The sequence below is a fragment of the Eublepharis macularius genome, chromosome 4 (assembly GCF_028583425.1).
Source record: "Eublepharis macularius isolate TG4126 chromosome 4, MPM_Emac_v1.0, whole genome shotgun sequence".
NCBI lineage: Eukaryota > Metazoa > Chordata > Lepidosauria > Squamata > Eublepharidae > Eublepharis > Eublepharis macularius.
In genome coordinates this window covers 60,743,736-60,763,432 of record NC_072793.1, presented here as the reverse complement: position 1 = coordinate 60,763,432, position 19,697 = coordinate 60,743,736, and the positions used below count along the sequence as shown (strand labels likewise).

The 19,697-nt window shown below is 43.3% G+C and overlaps 1 protein-coding gene across 1 annotated transcript in view; it reads left to right on the top strand.

Moving 5' to 3' along the window:
* Window positions 1–4,458: 4,458 nt before the first annotated feature.
* Window positions 4,459–19,697, top strand: part of ADRB2 (adrenoceptor beta 2) — a 95,883-nt gene continuing 80,644 nt past the window's right edge. The window contains exon 1 of the mRNA XM_054978523.1: window positions 4,459–6,536. Within this exon, the coding sequence (XP_054834498.1) occupies window positions 5,336–6,536 (1,201 nt within the window). The 5' untranslated portion in view covers window positions 4,459–5,335. The remainder of the gene's footprint in view (window positions 6,537–19,697) is intronic.

Sequence of the window (19,697 nt, the reverse complement as noted above, 5' to 3'; positions counted from 1 at the left end):
TGTCTGTAGCAGCAGAAAAGAGCAAGAGTCCAGTAGCACCTATAAGACTAACAAAATTTGTGGTAGGGTATGAGTTTTTCCTGAGTCACAGCTCACTTCTTTGGATACAGCTAGGATGTGAGTCTATCTGTTCTTATATTTTGATGAGTAGAGTGATTCGGCATCTGAAATCACTCCACTCATCAAGACATAAGGACAGATGGGCTCACATTCTAGCTATATCTGAAGAAGTGAGCTGTGACTCTTGAAAGCTCATACCCTACCACAAATTTTGTTAGTCTTACAGATGTTACTGGACTCTTGCTCTTTTCTACTCCTATATAGATAGAAAGGTTCTGTAAGTCCATAACTGCATAATGTATCCATTACAGAAAAAGCAAATTTAAGTAATGCATCTTGAAATTAGGACATTGCTTTTGTCTGGTCCATAATATTTCAATTTGCCCTGCATGCTTGCTCTGTTTAAGTGACAGAATCCTCCACCTTTCCTTTCTTTCCAGATTAATAACATGAATAAACAGCAGTCTAGCAAACAGAAATCTGAAGTGAAAATGGTATGGGATGGTCTATCTGCACAACATATGAAGTTGCAGCTTTCATAGTTAGTTTCTGAACATATTATGAAGGCTTCTCTCATTTCCAGGTCTGTGATCTCCTACATACCTACACAACAATTATCATTTTCTGCTACTTGTGATGGTATCAGATGTGGCTAGTTGCTATACAGATACAAATGTGGCTAGTTGCTATACAGTAAAAGGTTTAACTTACTTCCTCTTTCACAGCATAAGAAACCAGGATGCAGGGTGCAAGGTTGCCTGACTTGCAACCTGTTCCAAGGTAGTGATCATAGGAGCTAAATTTTCAGTACACCATTTGTAAAAAAAAGAAAACATGATTTTTTTCTTTTGGCAAACTGAGCTTTTCTGTGAAATATTTGCATTTCCACGAATGGCTGGAAAAAGCAGAAACACATATGCAAAAATCAAGTGATTGTCTAAAACCCAAGGAGGGGGCATTGCAGGAACTCACCAAGGATTGTTCAGCTCCCCAAAGTTGAATTAAATGAGCAGTACCGCAATCTTTAACATTTACAGTGCCATCCTAAATAGAACCACACTTAAAATTCCATTAAAATTAATGAGCTTAGAAGAGTATTACTCTGTTTAGGACTTCAGTATTGAAACCATGAATGTCCTTTACTAGAATTCTTCTTAATTTCCTTCTTAATTTCTGTCTTAATTTCACTTTCTCAGCAGTGAGTTATCAACAGAAGGCGATCCAACTAGGTGTTTTGGGGCATTGAACCTACATAGTACAGGTAAGACATGTGTTATGATGGAACAGTAATATGGATACAATCAGAGTAAATGCATTGCCATTTGAATCAAAATGCAGCATTTGTCTAGATTAGACTAGAGTGAACTTCACAACTGAGTCCTGGCCCCACCTTTCTTGAACTGCTGGTTGAATAGATTCCTATTCCAATTAGTAGTACAACTATTTAAAAAAAACCTTTTCTCTAAGTACCAATATCGCTTCTCAAAGTATACTTCTTGGAAGTATACTGGTGCTTAATATATTTATTTTATCATATTTGTATTCCGCCCCCCCCCCCATGCAAGCAGGCTCAGGGTGGATAACAGCATTAAGAACATTTAAAACATTCCTTATAAAACATTTAAAAGCATCATACAAAAATATCATTAAAAAATAGCAGCACTCTTTTTCCTGATGGCGGCAATACAATTAATAACAAATAATGCAACAGTACAATTGAATATAACAGCAGCTTAAGAACAGTGGTGGGCAGCTTTCACAGGGAGGGGGGGTGGATGTTGTATCCTCCAGCCAGCGGAGGCCCAGCCTCGGTGGAAAGATAGTAGATCCTGCCAGGCCCTGGTCTCGGTAGAGCGTTCCACCAGGTAGGAGCCAGAACTGAGAAAGCTCTGGCTCTAGTCGAGACCAGGCAGGCCTCCTTGGAGCCAGGGACTGATAACAATTGCTTTCCTCCCGATCGGAGGGTCCTCTGGGGAATATACGAGGAGAGACGGTCCCTCAGGTACACTGGCCCCAGTCCGCACAGGTCAATACCAAGACCTTGAACCTGATCCGATACTCCACTGGCAACCAATGCAGCTCGTGCAATATTGGTGTAATATGCGCCCTATTTGGTGCTTTCATAATGATATGCGCCGCTGCATTCTGCACCAGCTGTAACCTTCAGGTCAGGCTCAAGGGTAGTCCCGCGTAGAGCAAGTTACAGTAATCTAACCTAGAGATGACTGTTGCCTGGATCACTGTAGTTAAGTCACAGATAGACAGGTAAGGGACAAGTTGCCTGGTCTGCTGCAGGTGGAAAAAGAAGCCCTGACAACTGCTGTGACCTGTGCCTCCATTTTCAGGGAGGCATCTAGGATCACCCCCAGGCTCTTAACCCTCGGAACTGGCACAAGCTGTGCCCCATCGAGGGCCAGGAGCCGGAGTCCCGAATCCAGTCCTCCGTGGCTCAAGTACAGGACCTCTGTCTTTGTTGGGTTCAGTTTCAGTCGACTCTGTTTCAACCAATCAGTCACAGCTGCAAACACATGTACTTTCTGTAATAATATATTTTAATATAATAATATACTATATATACTAATATAATATTATATTACTATAATATACTATATTATATTATAGTAATATAATAGTATAATATACTATTATATTACTATAATATAACAATATACTTTCTGTAAGTGTCTGTAAGTCCACAGAATGCCTCTTATAATGTCAGAATGTAGAACCTAATCTAGGCTTGAAGAAGCTATCTTCAAACAATAATTTCTTTTAGTGCAAACTAAGCTCTTAAAATTGCAATGATGCATGCTATGGAACTCTAAGAACAATTAGAAAATTATTTCTAAATGCTGTAGGGAAACACTTGTGCATGAGAATTTCTTGGCAAAGACACTTCCATGGCTTCTTTAAGGTGTCTGAATCTTACAGAAGCCATGGGGCAAGTTTACCAAGACCATTATATTGCAAGCTTGCATAAGTGCTTCTGCGTATGGAATTTGGAGTCCCCAGCATCTTGCAGACACTTAGGGGATGGAAATGGAGAACAGGTTAAAAGGAAAGGGGACCATTTGCTCCAATTCCTGGGGCATTGCTGTATTGAAATTCTCAAATATTGGCAGGTCGCCAGAATTCCCAGGTGTGGAAAGGGCTCAAACCCCAAACAGTACTGAACTATGGGAATCTATCATTACATGCAGTTGTTGGAACTCACCTGGCACGGGAATCATCTGTTGTTGCGGTGACTGGGGAAGGAGGAAATGAACAGGTGGAATTATGGTGGGTTTTTAAAAGTTCTGATGTATTACATACTGTGACATGCTTCCTACTTCTCTGTTCAGTGAGAAATTCCATGGGCAGCACTTACTCCTCTTTGCAGGAGTATTTTTGTAGTATTTTCTTTATTTACAAACATACAAGTAGAAAACGCAGTGGAAGGCAAACAGACACTCCTATAAGGCAGCAAAACTTCTACCCCATATTGAACTACCCCATATCAAATACAGGTGGCATTGGCCCCAGACATTGTGAAGCCAGGAAGGAGGAGGCCAGGCCTGGTGGTACCCAGCTGCACCCTAGCAAGGAGGACCACAGGTACATCAGGGCCCGGCTTCTCCTTGTGCCAGCCAGAGTCTCATGTTGCTGGCAAGGAATAGCATGAGTGGCACCCAGCCTGGCCAGCAAGGAGGAACTCCGACATGACAGGGCCTGTGAGGAGGAGCACTGGCAGAGCTGCTCCCTGCTTTGCCTTGCAAAGAGGAACACTCCGTTTGGCCAGCGGGGAGGAGCACTGGCTGGGCGGTGCATGGAACCGCCCTGGGGGGGGGGAAGCACAGGCCCGGCAGCAGCATCTGCCCTTGGGTGTGGTGTGGCCAGGGAGGATGAGCACAGCAGCGACTTCTTCCTGTTCTGCTGGCTCCAAGGCCCTCCGCCAGGTGAGGGGTGTGGCGGCTTGAGGGTGCCTGGCAGCGAACGCGGCGCGGCCCCTTCCCAGGGCCACTCTGGCCTCCCGCTCTGCCCCTGCCCTGGGCAGATGCACAGTATTCAGAACCCATGGCGCACATACCCGCGGTCTCTTCTCGCACCGAGGCGCGCTAATTGAGCGCGAGTTCCCTCTCTCAGGCAGAGGCCGTTTTGGTTGGGTGCCAGCAATGGAACGGATTGGAAACTCCGGTGGGATAAGCGTTACTGCCCAGGAGTGCCACCGCTACATGGGGACGCGAGAGTGACCTGGCGTTGGGAATTTGGGGAACAGGAATTCACGCGGAGCGCCGCAGTTGAGGAAAGAGGTGTGTTGGAAGGGTGTGCCGCAAAGCGTCCCTCCAGACTCCACTTCCCTGGGTGGGGCTTTGCCCCGCCTGTGGCTCAGGTTGGCTGGCAGCTCCCAGCGCCAGAAGACCAAGCCCGACGATGCGCTGTAAGGCGCACGCCTTCCTAGTCCCGATCTTGTCCGTGTTTCCCGCGAAATGGCTCGCTTCCCAGAGCCACAACGCGGAGCGGAGCGAGCCTCGTGCGCCCTTTCTTCTGTCCAGCCGGCTGATCCGGACCAAAAGAGCCGGGGCTGCTTCCAGCGGAGACCGGTGTCCTTCTAGGGGCCGAAACTAGCGGGGTAGGCGGCTTGCCAGCCAGACTGACCACGTGCTCCAGTTCTGAATATTCAACAGCAGGAGAGTTGGCAACCGGCAGCGGCGGCACGCGCTGGAAGCTGTCCGTTCATCTGGCTCGGGAAGCGGCTTCGGACTGGATTGGGGCAGCGCAGAGGCCGGCCACGGCGGTCGACAGTAGCCGAGCAGTCCCCGCGGCGCGAGCTCGCTTCGCTTGTGTCTTTTTGTGTGTGTCCCCCTCCTGGCAGCTGATTGGCCGCGGCTTGCCTGACGTCACAATTGGGAGTTTCTATATGTTCCCCTAAACATAACGGGTTCTGGACAAGTTCTTAGGCAGCCAAGATTACTTGCCGGGCGCGCAGACAGGGCCCACAGGGAGGGGACGGCAACTGGCCGAGGCGCCCATTGGAGAGTGACTTTCAAGGCTGATGGCCGCATGAAGCGCGCAGTCCAAGCCCCGCGTGCGCTTGCCAAGCCTGGACCTTTTCCAGCGTGCCTGCAGCAGCTGAGACCAGAGCGCTTGCAAAGGTTAAGTGGTCGGGGACTTCGGGTCCACCGCGCAGTGGCCTGACGAGCGGAGCTTCCGTGCGGTGCACCAGGATTTTCCTCAGGCTTGCGGGCGGTAAGAGCGGCGGCAAAGGGGATCGGGACTTTTCCAGCAGCCGAAAGCAATGGGAACGGTGAGCTCCGCCGGCTCTGTGCCCGCCACGGTGAGTGAGAATGGCAGCAGCGGCCCCAGTGCGGGCAACTCTACCCAGACGGCAGAAAGCTGGCTAGTGGGCATGGGCATCCTCATGTCTCTGATTGTTCTGGCGATCGTCTTTGGCAACGTGCTGGTCATTACTGCCATCGCCAGGTTCCAGAAGCTGCAGACAGTCACCAACTATTTCATAACCTCCCTGGCTTGTGCGGACCTCCTGATGGGGTTGGCGGTTGTCCCTTTCGGAGCCAGTCATATCATGCTAAACACGTGGAAGTTTGGGGACTTCTGGTGCGAGTTTTGGACTTCCATAGATGTGCTGTGTGTCACGGCCAGCATTGAAACCCTCTGTGTCATCGCTGTGGACAGGTACTTTGCCATCACGTCGCCTTTCAAATATCAAAGCCTCTTGACCAAGAATAAAGCCAGGCTGGTTATCCTGTTAGTCTGGATAGTTTCTATCCTGACATCCTTCTTGCCTATCCAGATGCATTGGTACAGAGCCAGTAAGGACGACGAGGCGGCCCGCAAGTGCTATGAGGATGCCACCTGCTGTGACTTCTTCACCAACCGAGAGTACGCCATCACTTCCTCCATCATCTCCTTCTATCTACCTTTGGTGGTCATGATTTTTGTCTATGCCAGAGTTTTCCAAGTTGCTCAGAAGCAGCTAAAGAAGATTGACAGATGTGAAGGGCGGTTCCATCAGCACAGCGGTGCTCTACAGGAACAGAATGGGGGAAGGGCAAGCCATCGGAGAGCATCCAAGTTCTGTCTGAAGGAGCACAAAGCTCTAAAAACTCTGGGCATCATCATGGGCACCTTTACATTGTGTTGGCTCCCTTTCTTCATAGTCAACATTGTCTTTGTCATCTATCCGAATTGTGTCCCCAAATTTGTATACATCTTTTTGAACTGGGTGGGGTATGTCAATTCAGCCTTCAACCCCTTGATCTACTGCCGCAGCCCAGACTTTAGGTATGCTTTCCAGGAGATTCTCTGCATCCGGAGGTCTGCTCTGAAAATGTATGTAAATGGATATTCGAACAGTAACGGGAAAGCTGACTTCATTGGGGATCACAATGGCTATCATATGCGAGAAGAGAAGGCTAGTGAACTGCTGAATGAAGAAGGAGGCCCCCCTACTGGGGAAGAGTTTTTACACTGTAAAGGTACTGTCTTGCATGGTAGCATTGAATCCCAGAGAGCTGAGTGTAGGACAGATGTTCCTTGTTAGCATGGTCTTCATTATCTCCAAATGCCACTTAAACAGGGAATTGAATGTAATGGCTGTTGCTCAAACAAAATTGAGCAAAAGATGTACCAGTATATGGGAGGCGTCCAAAACTGGCTCATCAATAGGCTATACGAAGTATTTCAGGAATGACATATTTGGGTTTGTATATATCTATGTTAGAGCCTTCAGCCAAGAGTCAAAACACTGTAGGGGCCAGCCCACAAAGGAGTTTATTATTGTGATGCGATGTTACTATTCCTCTACCTCACTGATGCAGGATTACTACTGAACTGAGCTGCAATCTTAAAAATGAAATCTTTAACCTAAGGAGAAATTTGATGGTATTGACGACATGCCCTCCTATTAGGAGATACTGACATTAAGGATTTTATTTAAAGGTTGGTCGTACAGGGTTTTTAAAATACTATAGTCAATTGTTTACATTTTTATATTGTTTATAGTGACCTGGTGTCTTGAACAGATTATTCATGGTAGTTGACTATTCCAAGTTCTTTGCCTGCAGAAAGTGCACTCTGTAGGAACCTGTTCAAATAGAATCTCTGAAATCCTCATTAATACCAGATTTTTGCTGATAATAGCACAATAAACATACCTTTCAACTCTCCTTCATTTTAAATTTATATTTATTTCCCACCCACACAACTCTGATGTTATCTCATTTTCATTTGCCAGCATTATTTAAATCCCTGGTAGTTGTGAAACAGAGACTGTGCCTAGCATTGATTTGTAGGTAAACCAACCTTCCCTCGTGCTCATTAATTGGATTCTTCTATCCCTTGTATTTTGTGGGTGTCCTGCACATGGACTCATGGATCCATATTTAGAGCCTAGACAGATGGCAAAGTGTGATTTGAGATGCCAAGGGGACTAGTGAGGAGTTAGTCTCCTTATTGTAAAATGGTTAATCAAGAGTTTCTAGCTGCAGTTGGCCTCTCCCAGAAGATAACAGCAAAAGAACTTATTTGTGCTACACTTTAAAAAAAAGTCTTATTTTCAAATGCAGAGGGTTTTATCACCTGTTCCACAAATAGTTTCATTTGTCCTTCTAGCCCAGTAGGATGGTAAAGGTATTTAAATGCTCATTGCAACAGGTAGCCAATTCGCAGTTCCCGTTTAAGGTCTCCTTGATAACAACTGAAGTGTATGGAGTGATTTTAAAGGCGTTAAGCTATTTAAGCCATAATCAACATAGTAAACATTGTCACTCTCCAAATGGCTCTTTCAGTTTTGGCAGTGAATTCTGTAGTTTAAAAAAGGGGATTGACCTGTCTGCTTACATAATTTTTTATTGTGGCCTTTGCACCCAGATGCTGTCCTTGTCACCCCCTGCAGGTGGTCATCCTCAATTAAAGGCTTGTGTGGCCATTAGTGTATTAGATTCACCAGGCTGTACAGGCATTTCCTCTTCTCCTGCCTTACTAGGATTCCTGAGCAGATTGCCTTTGTATTCTGTTTACATCTGGGAGGGGTGCTAAGTCCATACCTCATTTTGTAATGCTCTGTGATGCTGTGAAAAAAATTATCAGGGACAATCCCTTTGAACCCGTTTCCCTCCAATGGCTGGTTATGACAAGCTTATAGCCAATCGCTATGTTAATTAAACTAAGACTGAAATTTCAACAATAGGATGTACAAATTGGAAGGGGGAGGAGACAAGACGGGGTGGGGGGATCTGGAATTAGGAAGGCAGGTTGCAACAAAGTTAGAGATTTCTTAATTTTGTATTTCAAAAGGAATGAGAAGCACTTGGAAAGGAGCTCCTGAAAATCTCTAGAAAGCATTTAGTTCTTCACTAAATGCTGAGCCCTTGTTTGGAAAATCTCAATGTTATATTTTTGTTTGATGACAACAGAAGAGGATTGTGGTAGAAAATGACTGAATCTTGCAAAAGTGTGACAGGAAATCCCTCTAGCTTGGTGCAAGAGGTCACCTCGCTGTTCAAATACCATTTGTTTATTGACGATTGGTCTCCTGGAGAGGATTGCATGATACCTTTGACAGCGCTGCAAAACAAATGCTGAGTCAGCCCTCTGTCCCCCAGCCTGGTGGTTGTTTGTCTGCAGTTTGATGCGACTGGTTTGTTTTATGGGCTGCCTGATTGTGTCCTGTTTCATTTCTTTCTCGGGTTTGTGTCTGTTCCCTGCTAGTCCTGCAGGCTTGTCAGATAGGAAGCTGATACTCAGATGTGAGTCAACAGGTGCACGAAAGAGGAGGATAGAAGGTGTGAGGTGGGTGGAAGGCCAGCACAGCTCTCCCTCCCCACACACACGGGGAGCAAAGAGGAAAGTTAAATTAAAATCTCAGGGTCTTCAGCTGAATAATGACTCGGGAACAATTTTGCAGGTGACACAGTTTTTCATTGAGATTTTAAAATGTTGCTTCTTTTTTTAAAAAAAAATCTTTTTGAGGTTTCAAAGCATAACTGGCAAGAGAATGTGAAAGTGCCTAAGAGAAGCCGAGCAGAGGAAATACTGCAATCGGCATCTTTTATAAGGATTGGCACACATGTTTACATCTCTGTTTTTCTAGATGATGAGGATGATGTTGAGAAGGAGGAGGATTTGTTGTTATTTCTCCACTTGGTTATGGACTGTGGAACGGAAAGCTGCTCTGACCTTTCTGGACTTGAGCTATTCTAAGCTTCCTAGAGCAGATTCCTCCCACCCAATACACACATAGTACTGAAATCATCCGATTGAACAGAAAATATAATAAGCAAAATATATACATTCTCATGCAACACTTCTGGTAACATTAGCTTGCAACATGTTATTAAGACTGAAGGTTAATAATAGGACCTAAAAAGGAAAGAGGAAGAGAAACAAAATGAGACTGTGAAATGGGGAGGTGTCCAGAGAATACAGGAGGAGGAAATGGGGAATGCAAAGAAGCAAACATTTAGAAGTCCATAAGGGTATTTGAGGTGGCTTCCTGCTGTTTTGTTGACTTCCTCCAACACAATAATAGCTTTTCTTAACCTTGGGACTTGACCCAGCCCTTGGAGTTTGCACCTCACCCCTCCTTAAAAATTATAAATGACTGCAAACTTGAATTAGATTAGGATTGCCAGGTCTGGGTTGGGAAATTCCTGGAGATTGGGGGTGGGGGGGGGTGGAGCCTGGAGAGGGTGAGGGTTGGAGAGGGGAGGGGAGGGACCTCAGTGGGATATAATGCCATAGAGTCCATGCTCCAAACAGCCATTTTCTCCAGGGCAACTGATCTCTGTCACCTGGAGATAAATTGTAAATCCAGGAGATCTCCGGCCACCACCTGGAGGCTGGCAACCCTAAATTAGATTCAATTTGCAATCAAATCACTCCCCCACCCCCAACTGCTGATTGGATTGAATTGCCATTCCATGGCATTTCTGAATTAACCAAGTTCAGTTTCTACCCATTTAACCCCAGTGTCTACAAAGAACTTTTAAAGCCTGAAATTGCACCCGAAGAAGATAGTTTGAGGCTGAGAGAACGTTTCCTAAGTGTTAAAATAACTTCAGGGAAGCCATGGGAGCAAATTTGCCATGGTCACTAACAGTGCGATCCCATGCAGAGTTACTCCAGTCTAAGCCCAATGGATTTAAAGTAATTTTGCATAGACTGGCGGTAAATTGTGAGGTTACAAGTACACTTCTAGAACATGTTCTCTCTTGGTGCCCATGGTCTTTACAGACCCTGGGAGAAAATATGGGATAAAAGGGGGAGGGGAGGGGGAAAGTGTTCCCCTCTGCTTCTGGAGCTCTGCTCCACTGAAGTTTTCAAGCTTTGACAGGTCTTTAATCAAATCTTGAAAAATGGAGAAGCATTGCACCCTTAATGAAATGGAGCTGAACTGCAGGAGTCTGCTCATCTCTACTGAATATCTAAGGAGAAGAGATGATTTGAGTTTGAGTTATGCCTTATAACATCTGATGGGAAAATTCTTCTGTCCACCTGAAATTATTCTTTGAGCAGCAACAAGACAGAAAATTGTTGTGCTGCTCTGTCCTAGTTAAAGAGCTTTGCTTGGCTCTTTTATTGTTAAGAGACCGCCTGTTAACACAAAATTTTCACTTTTGTAACTATTGAGCTTTGGAAGCATTAACATCCAGCTAATTTTTACTTGAAAGACTTCATGACCAATAATGGGCACATGCTGATTCAGAACATTTTGGTTCAGAACATTTTTGCTTGCTTGCTCTTCCTTCCCTCCCTCCCTCCCTCCCTCCCTCCCTCCAAGAGTTATTTGAAATAGATTTTCTTCAGGTGTACACATGCTTCCCTCAGTAGAGGTGGACAAAGTACTTCACATTGCTATATTATTTTATTTTGTTTATCATCTGAAGTACTGTTGTTTCAAACAAGGGCAGCTAAAGTACTTTAAAGGGGATTGCAAAATAATAAGAAGTGGACACTGGCTGTCTTTCAGTTTGGTTTGAATGGAGGATAAGCATCTCAATAAAACCTGGTTTCCTTCTTTGATCGAGTGACGAGCTTACTGGATTGTGGGAACTCTGTCGACGTGATTTACCTGAATTTCAGTAAAGCTTTTGATAAGGTTCCTCATGACGTTCTAATGGGTAAACTGGAAAACTGCAGACTGGACTATAGGATAGTTCGGTGGATAGGGAACTGGTTAGAGGACCGCACTCAAAGAGTAGTGGTCAATGGCGTTTCATCAGATTGGAAGGAGGTGTCCAGTGGGGTGCCACAGGGCTCGGTTTTGGGCCCGGTACTTTTCAATATTTTTATCAATGATCTGGATGAAGGAGTGGAAGGGCTGCTCATTAAATTTGCTGATGATACCAAATTGGGAGGAGTAGCAAACACCCAAGAAGATAGAATTAAAATTCAACAAGACCTGAATACTCTGGAGAAGTGGGCAGCTGTGAATAGGATGCAATTCAACGTAGATAAGTGCACAGTATTACATCTGGGCCACAAAAATGTGAAGCACAAATACAGGATGGGGGATACACTTCTGGGCAGTAGTATATGTGAAAGAGATCTTGGGGTAAGAGTGGACTGTAAACTAAATATGAGCAGTCAGTGTGATGTGGTGGCAAAAAAGGCAAACTCAGTCTTGGGTTGTAACAAAAAGGCCATTGCATCGAAATCGCAGGAGGTCATAGTCCCTCTCTATACTGCCTTGGTCAGGCCGCACCTGGAGTACTGTGTGCAGTTCTGGAGGCCTCACTACAAAAAGGATGTGAACAAAATTGAGAGGGTGCAGAAGAGAGCGACAAGAATGATCAGGGGTCTGGGCTGAAGGCCTTGGGAATGTTTAGTTTGGAGAAGAGGAGATTGAGGGGGGACATGATTGCTCTCTTTAAATATTTGAAAGGCTGTCATTTGGAGGAGGGCAAGGAGCTATTCCAGTTGGCAGCAGAGGATAGGATTTGAAGCAACAGGCTTAAATTACATGCAGAAAGGTACCGGCTGGAAAAACTTTTTCACAGTCAGAGTAGTGCAAAGGTGGAATCAGCTGCCTAGGGAGATGGTGAGCTCCCCTTCACTGGCAGTTTTCAAGAAGAGGCTGGATGAATATTTGTGAGGGATGCTTTAGGCTCATCCTGCATTGGGCAGGGGGTTGGACTAGAAGGTCCATTTTTGTGGCCCAGATGTAATACTGTGCACTTATCTATGTTGAATTGCATCCTGTTCACAGCTGCCCACTTCCAACTCTGTGATTCTGTGAAAACAAAAACATTAGTCTAGCACCAATTCTTAAAACAAACACTCAGATCTACCAATGACCATTAAAGCAATAGCAAATGTATGAACTGTATAGTGATTACCAAAATGTACCCCCCAATGAAGAACTACTTGGGTTCATAGCGCAAGGTTCTTCTGCTTTGTACGTATTCAGTGATTTACTGCTCCAGTTTTTGCTTGGGATAGCTCTTGTCTATTCATGGTGTCCCTTGACTGTTGCATCTTCATTGTACATATGCCTGATGGGCATGTGCCTTACTTTGAAAGTCAGAGATAGATTCCTGCCCCATGCCCCTTTCCCTTGGCTGAAATGGTATCAGATCTGCTGAGTCTACAGAAGATGCTGTTTTGCAGAACAGGCAGAATTTAGTTCTTTCCCAGAGCTCTGCTGTCTACTCTTTGAATACAACCAAACACAACTTTGTAGTTAGCAAGCCATTTCCCATACCAGAATGTACCTTCATAACCCCTTCAACTTGTACCCTGGCTGTCATGCATTTTTCTTTCTGCTCTGGCCAAATTATTACAGCAGTGAAAAGCCCTGCCCTTCCTAAAGTTAGATGCAAGAGGAAGGACACGTTGCTACAGGCTTTGGAAAGGAAACTGTCTGACAAATCTCCTTTCTGTTTGGAAACAGCTGTCCGGGACATTTTAAGAGGTAGACTCTGAGCATTAAAAAGGGCAAGCAAAAAAGCAAGCAAAGATGTCAACAAGCAGTAATGAATTGACCTGTTCAGCTACTTGACTGTTCAGTTTAAAATCTGTGACATGTAGCCCAATCCTAAAGTCCTACAGAATTCAATCAGGTAAGCGCTCATAGGACTGTGGCCATGAAAGAAAGATAGACTCACAATGGGGTAAGGCATTGCTAGACAAAATCTTATTTTGATTTAGGAATAAGCCTGATTTAATATCAAGGGCCACATGAAAGTTAGGAAGAGCATGGTTATTTTGGATTTCACTTTTTGACCAGCAAGTCTGCTAATAGCTTTTCTCTCATGGCATCTTGCAATGGATTTAGTTTGGGTCTATGGCTAAGGTTTAGATGGGGCAAAAATTCATCTGATGTTTCAGCACTTGGTGAACAAGCAGACTTTCCTCACTAGCATTCAGTGGGCTGTATTTTAGGGGACCTTGTTGGTATTTTCAGGCCCCTGGCCAATTTGCTCTAACAAGAGGCAGAGCCTTCTTTCTAAGGATATTGGTGGGTACTTCATAAGCCGTTGCAGTGTACCGTTTCATGTGAGAATGAAGCTTGGCCCCATCTAAGGGCAGTACGTGGAATAATGACACTGGAAGGGTACACAACTGAAAAAAAGTCACCAGGTCTACAAAAACATTTTCTTTTCAGATAAACATTAACAGGCTGTCCTAGTACAATGAAACCTGACACAGGGTAAGATCTGGGGACTTTGGAAAATCAGGCTCTGTTTGTTAATGAAGCAGTTTTTACAGAGCGCAAGGATTTAGATACAGGATACTTGTGTGCTGTGCAGCACATTTGTTGAAATACAAATATAATCCCTCTGCACTGGAAGGCCGAATCCACACTTCCTTTTTGTTTCCGCGCCTTTTTCGCAAGCGGTGCGCTGTTCATGAAGATACTCACACGCTTTCCCATCCCGCGTGTTCCCCACCATCACCGCGTCACAATTGCTCCTTCCTTCCAATCCACGTGATAGTGGCGGAAATCAGTTTTCACGCCTTTTTTTTTTTTTGCACAGTGCAGAAAGGTCGGTATACCGGTAAACCAACTGTAGTGAGCAGCGGTTTGTGCAGGAAAAGAAACGGTCACCGGAGCATGCGCATGTCACATGGGGACCGTTTCCCCTACTGTGTCCCGCCATTTTTAAGAGTGCAAGGAGCCAAGCCGAGCAATCCTGTATTTCCCACAACAATCGTCTCCAGTAAACGGCAGGTGCAGAAAACAAATATATTCCTGAAAGCTTAGGACGCAGGTGGGAGATTCTACCATGTGCGAAAGACAGAATGCATCATCTCATGGTGTCGCGTGGTTGTGCTGTGAAGCATGCCAACCACAATCTGAGCCATCATCACAAATATCACACTCTGAGCATCCATGTTGTTAACTACTAAAAGTAGAAAAACACTCTGAGCAGCAGAATTTCCGGACAATGCCTTTAATGTGACAATCTAATTTCAAATTTGCCTGCCATAACAACCAGCCAATTGTTAGAAAGTGGTCTGTGACGAGCAAAAAATGAGCCAATCAAAGATGAGGGGGAGGGTACATTGCCATTTCTTAAGTCAGAATATCAGTATACCGGAAAATTGACCTTTTTTTTAAAAAAAGGGGGATGTGACGTGCGCCGTCAATTCTGACGGCGGAGGATGGAACCGCCCACTGTAACGCTTTACTCAGTGGCGTGTGGAGAAATGATTGTGCCATGAAGACGCACTGGAAGGGTGAATGTGATGATGCACAGCATGGTAGTGAACCTGATTGCCACGACTGCGCAAGATAAGCGGATGGTGAGTGAGTGTGGATTCGGCCGAAGACTAACAGTGCAATACTATGCAGAGTTATTCCAATTTGCACCAGAGTAATTGCATAGGATTGCACAGTAATTCTCATTTGGAATGAAAAGCATACCAGTCTTTATTAAGTTCAGTGCAGTTTTAACTTGTGACTTGGTTTATACTTTTATATCTTTCATCTGGAATAAGCATATACAATTTCACATTGGGCTACTTTGTTGGGGCTTTTTCCCTCTTTGTGGAACCTTATGGGGACCACTACCAATGGTAGCCAACATTGAATGAAAGGATACATCAGGCAAGTTGTACAGGGCAATCCAGTCTGGAGTCACTCTGTTTAGGATTGCACTGATAGTTTAAGGCCCTGAATTCCAAGTGCTCATATACCAACATCTGTGCAGACTGCACTACAGCTATTTGGAAGTAAATCCCATTGAATAAAGTGGAACACTTCAGAATAAAATATACAAGGTTCTCTCCTAAACTTGAGACCCGTCTCAGTGGAAACCATGTGGATGTGTTACATGTACTAGGCAGATGATTGATATTTTAAATTTCCTCGTGGCTGGGAACATAATCATGTGCCCTTTTGACATGTGATAAATTAGTGGTCATCATGTTTGAGCTACAGAAAATTTGGAAGAAATACAGCACAAGGAGCAAAGGAACCAGTTTTTGCAATGTTTAGCATTGCAATTAATTATATTATTGTTGAGACCAAACTTTGCCCAAAGAGTCCAATGTAGACATGCAGACAGTTAATGCACATATAGACAGTTAATGCCGCCTGGGCTGGAATTTGAAGTAAATGAATGCACACTATTTGCTGACGAAAGACATCTTAAGGGTAATCCATATACCATATTGCAATATGTCACCCATAATATGCCTATGTATAGAATAGTTAATTTTGTCCAGGCCTTCAGAAGTCAGATTGCAGTAGCTGCACATTGGCCATTTTGTAGCCCTGTTCAAGGATGTGCATGCCAAGGATGTGTAGCTCTGATTTATAATCTACAAAAGAAAAGTACCCTAACGTGAACCCTACATGGACAATCAAACTGAACAGAAGCATGCTTATGAAGTGTGGGGTGATGGGATCATGCTTACTGTTCCACCCACCCCCGAGTCTCCATGTGTTCATTGTAACTTCTGCACTGGGGCTCCAAACCCCAAGGTGCATTGCCTATGCTCCGAACATGCAATCTGTACCTTATAAAAAAAGGTACAGATCATGCATTCAACGCATCATGCAGAAGATTTGATCAATGTATGGATGTTAGGAGCTGGCCAGCAGATGCAGTTCTGTTTTTGCTTCTTTCTATCCAGTTTAGCCATCTGTACAAGACTATTTATGTTGAGCAATCACTTGACCTTTTGGATGGAGCAGAGCATAGTCTATGCTTGACTATTTGGCTGTTGATCAGTCATTGTCATCTGTGCTGTTTGGGCCCATAAAGATGTGAGGAGATTTCATATGAATTAAGCCTTTTTAAAACTGCTAATAATCCAAGAGTCACAATGTCATGTACAGTAAAAAAAAACTGCAGTCAAAAAAGTTCGTGCAAGTTAGCACATCAGGAGCAGCCTGTACTCCCCTTTTTCATTCAAGGCTGACATAGGATACTGAGTTGTTGTGACACTATGATTCTGTGCCCTCATAAGACTGCCTGGAAACATTTCAGGAGCCATGAGGAAGATTAGGAATCTATCAGCTGACACATCAGCAAGAGGCAAGTTGGTACTATCAGCATATTAATTGCTTTAGATCATCTTACAGGTGGAATCTTCTGTATACGAGAAGCCAAGGCAGGGTCTCCAACTACCCTAATGTTGCAAAGATCCATGACTTCTGCTGCTTGCATTCTCACTGAAGTTTGTGCAATCCCATTGATTGGGGGGGGGGGGGTTGTTGGCTATATAGAACCTCTCTTCTGACTTCTTGGATCTTGATTCAAGTATATAATCAACTTTACATAATATAAATCACATTTACTGAATTTGCAAACTCTAGGAGGTAGCTGGCAGTAGAATGTGTGGAACAGTACAGGCTATGGATCATGTGAGCACTAAAGATGTGCTTCTGACATCCCTCTGGCTCCAGCATCCCATGCTGCAAAACAAGCCTTGTGTGAATGTGGAAGGAGTGGATTAAAGGAGTGCTGACAATGGGAAAGGTGAAAGCCTGGGGCACACCTCCTTCTATGCATCTAAAGGGATTTTCAGGAATCACACATTTTAGGCTACTTTAAAAGACATGTTTGGACAAGAAACTCAGTGAGCCAAAGGACTAAAAAGCCATTTTAATGTACTGTAGCGCAAGATTGTTTTTTTCCAGGTATGCCATCAAAAAAAAAAGGAGGGGGGTCATCTTACATTCACATACTGTGTTTATGTCTAGTCGTTTTTTAAAAAAATGATGTTTAACTTTTTTTAGGGAGGTTGTCTTACATTCAAGGTAGCCTCCCTTTTGAGTAAATACAGTATATCCCATGGCTGTACATTAAAAAAATTCTTTTCATGTCACATATTCTATGGATTATGGTTCAAAAGTTCCATTTCAGTGAAATGCCAAGAAATTTGGTTAAAAAGAATTAAACAGAATCAATGAGAGCTCAGAGAATTTGGCAGAAAAGAGGAAATAAGCAGAAGTGTCAAGTATGAATGCTTGATACCAGGATGGCATGTGGCCAAATGTGATGTTTGTTTAAAAATCCTGCTCTTGTTAAATGCTTTATGCATTTATTTATTTGTTTGTTTTTTCTAAAGGATGTGGTTTTGCTATTGCATGTTATGCTCCTAGAAACAGGCTATCAGTTTTGGACAATAATGTAGCTTAAATTTCATGAGCTATTGTATCAACTTGCTGTCTAAGGAAGCCCTTTCTTTTTTTTTTTTTTTTTTTTTTTGAAAAGTTTTTTATTGGGTTAGAGCATTATTATTTTTGCATTACAATCAATTTTCCCCTAATTTTTCGTTTCTAACCCCCTCCCTTTCCCCCCCTTTTGTTGACTTCCAACAGCTTTCCCACCCTCTGTCCCTTTTCCCTTACTTCTATTAAATTCCTCTATCTAAAACAGATATACATTCTCCATTATATTAAGCAGTACATCTTTAACTCCCTTGCTTATTATACACCCAAACTATACGTCTTTAGATAAACAATTTATCCCATTTTCCAGTTTTGAATATTTCTATATAAACCTATATATCATAAACCATAAAAATTTCCCACATTTAAATCAAACAATTTGATTTGTTCTCTATGTATTACTCATTTCATCTTTTTATGGTAATTCTGTATAACTCCTCAGATACTCAATCAATTTAACTCTTCTATACATTCAGTTTGGTGCATATAAATCTTGTCAAAGAAAGAAAATATTGTTAGTTAGTCAATCCTCATGTTTAAACCTTATCATTAATTATTCTCTATCAGTTAACCTATACATATCTATATATATCTCAATCAATTAATCTAACTGCTTATAAATTCACATTTCTCTTCCTCCCCCGGTAAAGTCACCCCTCTCTTTTATACTTTTATTATACTTCAGTAGTTCTCAAACTGCCACAGTTTTCCTCCCACCTCCCATTTCTTCTCCAGATATTGTTTCAGCTTCTCCCAATCTGTGTTAAACTGCCCTGAGTCCAGATCTCTCAGTTTTCTTGTCATCTTGTCCATTTCAGCCATATACAGCAATTTGTAGATCCAATCTTCAATAGTTGGCACTTCTTGTACTTTCCATTTCTGCGCATACAAAAGTCTAGCTGCTGCAGTCATATAAAAAATCAACGTCCTATAATGGGCTGGAATTCCCTCCATTCCCAAGTTTAGCAGCAGGAGTTCTGGGTTCTTATTTATTTGAAACTGTAAAATTTCACTCATTTCTCTTATTATTTCCCCCCAGAACTGCCTAGCTACCTCACACGACCACCACATATGATAGAGGGAGCCCTCATGTTTCTTACATTTCCAGCATTTATTAGAAGTATTCAAGTTCCCTAGCGCAATCTTCTTTGGTGTCATGTACCAACGATAGATCATTTTGAAAATGTTCTCTTTAATATTGATACATGTCGTTGTCTTCATTGTAGTTTTCCACAAGTATTCCCATGCCTCCATTGTTATTTCTTTGTTGAAATTTATAGCCCATTTCACCATCTGTGTTTTAACTATCTCATCCTCAGTGTACCATTTCAACAGTACTTGGTATACCTTGGATATTCTTTTCTTGTCTTCTTTAAGAAGGGTCTGCTCTAGTTCCGAGTTCTCTGTTCGTATGCCCCCTTTTGCAGAGTCCGAATTGTATAAGTCTCTAATCTGTCTGTACTGGAACCAATCATAGTTAGGTGATAGTTCCTCCTGCGTCTTTATTCTAAGTTTAGATACTTCAGTTTTAGTTATTTCTTTGTACGTTAAACATTGTTGTTCATTATCAACAGCTCTCGGATCTATCACCTCATATGGAACCACCCACAAGGGGGTTCCTTCTTGTAGGTAAATTCTGTACTTCTTCCAGATTGTATATAAACTTCTCCTTACAAAATGATGCAGGAACATCGAGTTGACCTTTACTTTGTCATGCCATAGGTATGCGTGCCATCCAAAAATTTTTTTATATCCCTCTAGGGCTAATAGTTTCTTATTCTTTAACGTCATCCACTCTTTTAACCAAACTAGGCAGATTGCATCATGATAAAGTCTCAAGTTGGGCAGTTGCATTCCGCCTCTTTCCTTTGCATCTTGTAGAACTTTTACTTTCACTCGAGGCTTCTTGCCTGCCCAAACAAAATCTGATATTTTCCTCTGCCATTTTTCAAATTGTTTAGAGTCTCTGATGATTGGTATTGTCTGTAGCAAAAACATTACTCTTGGTAAC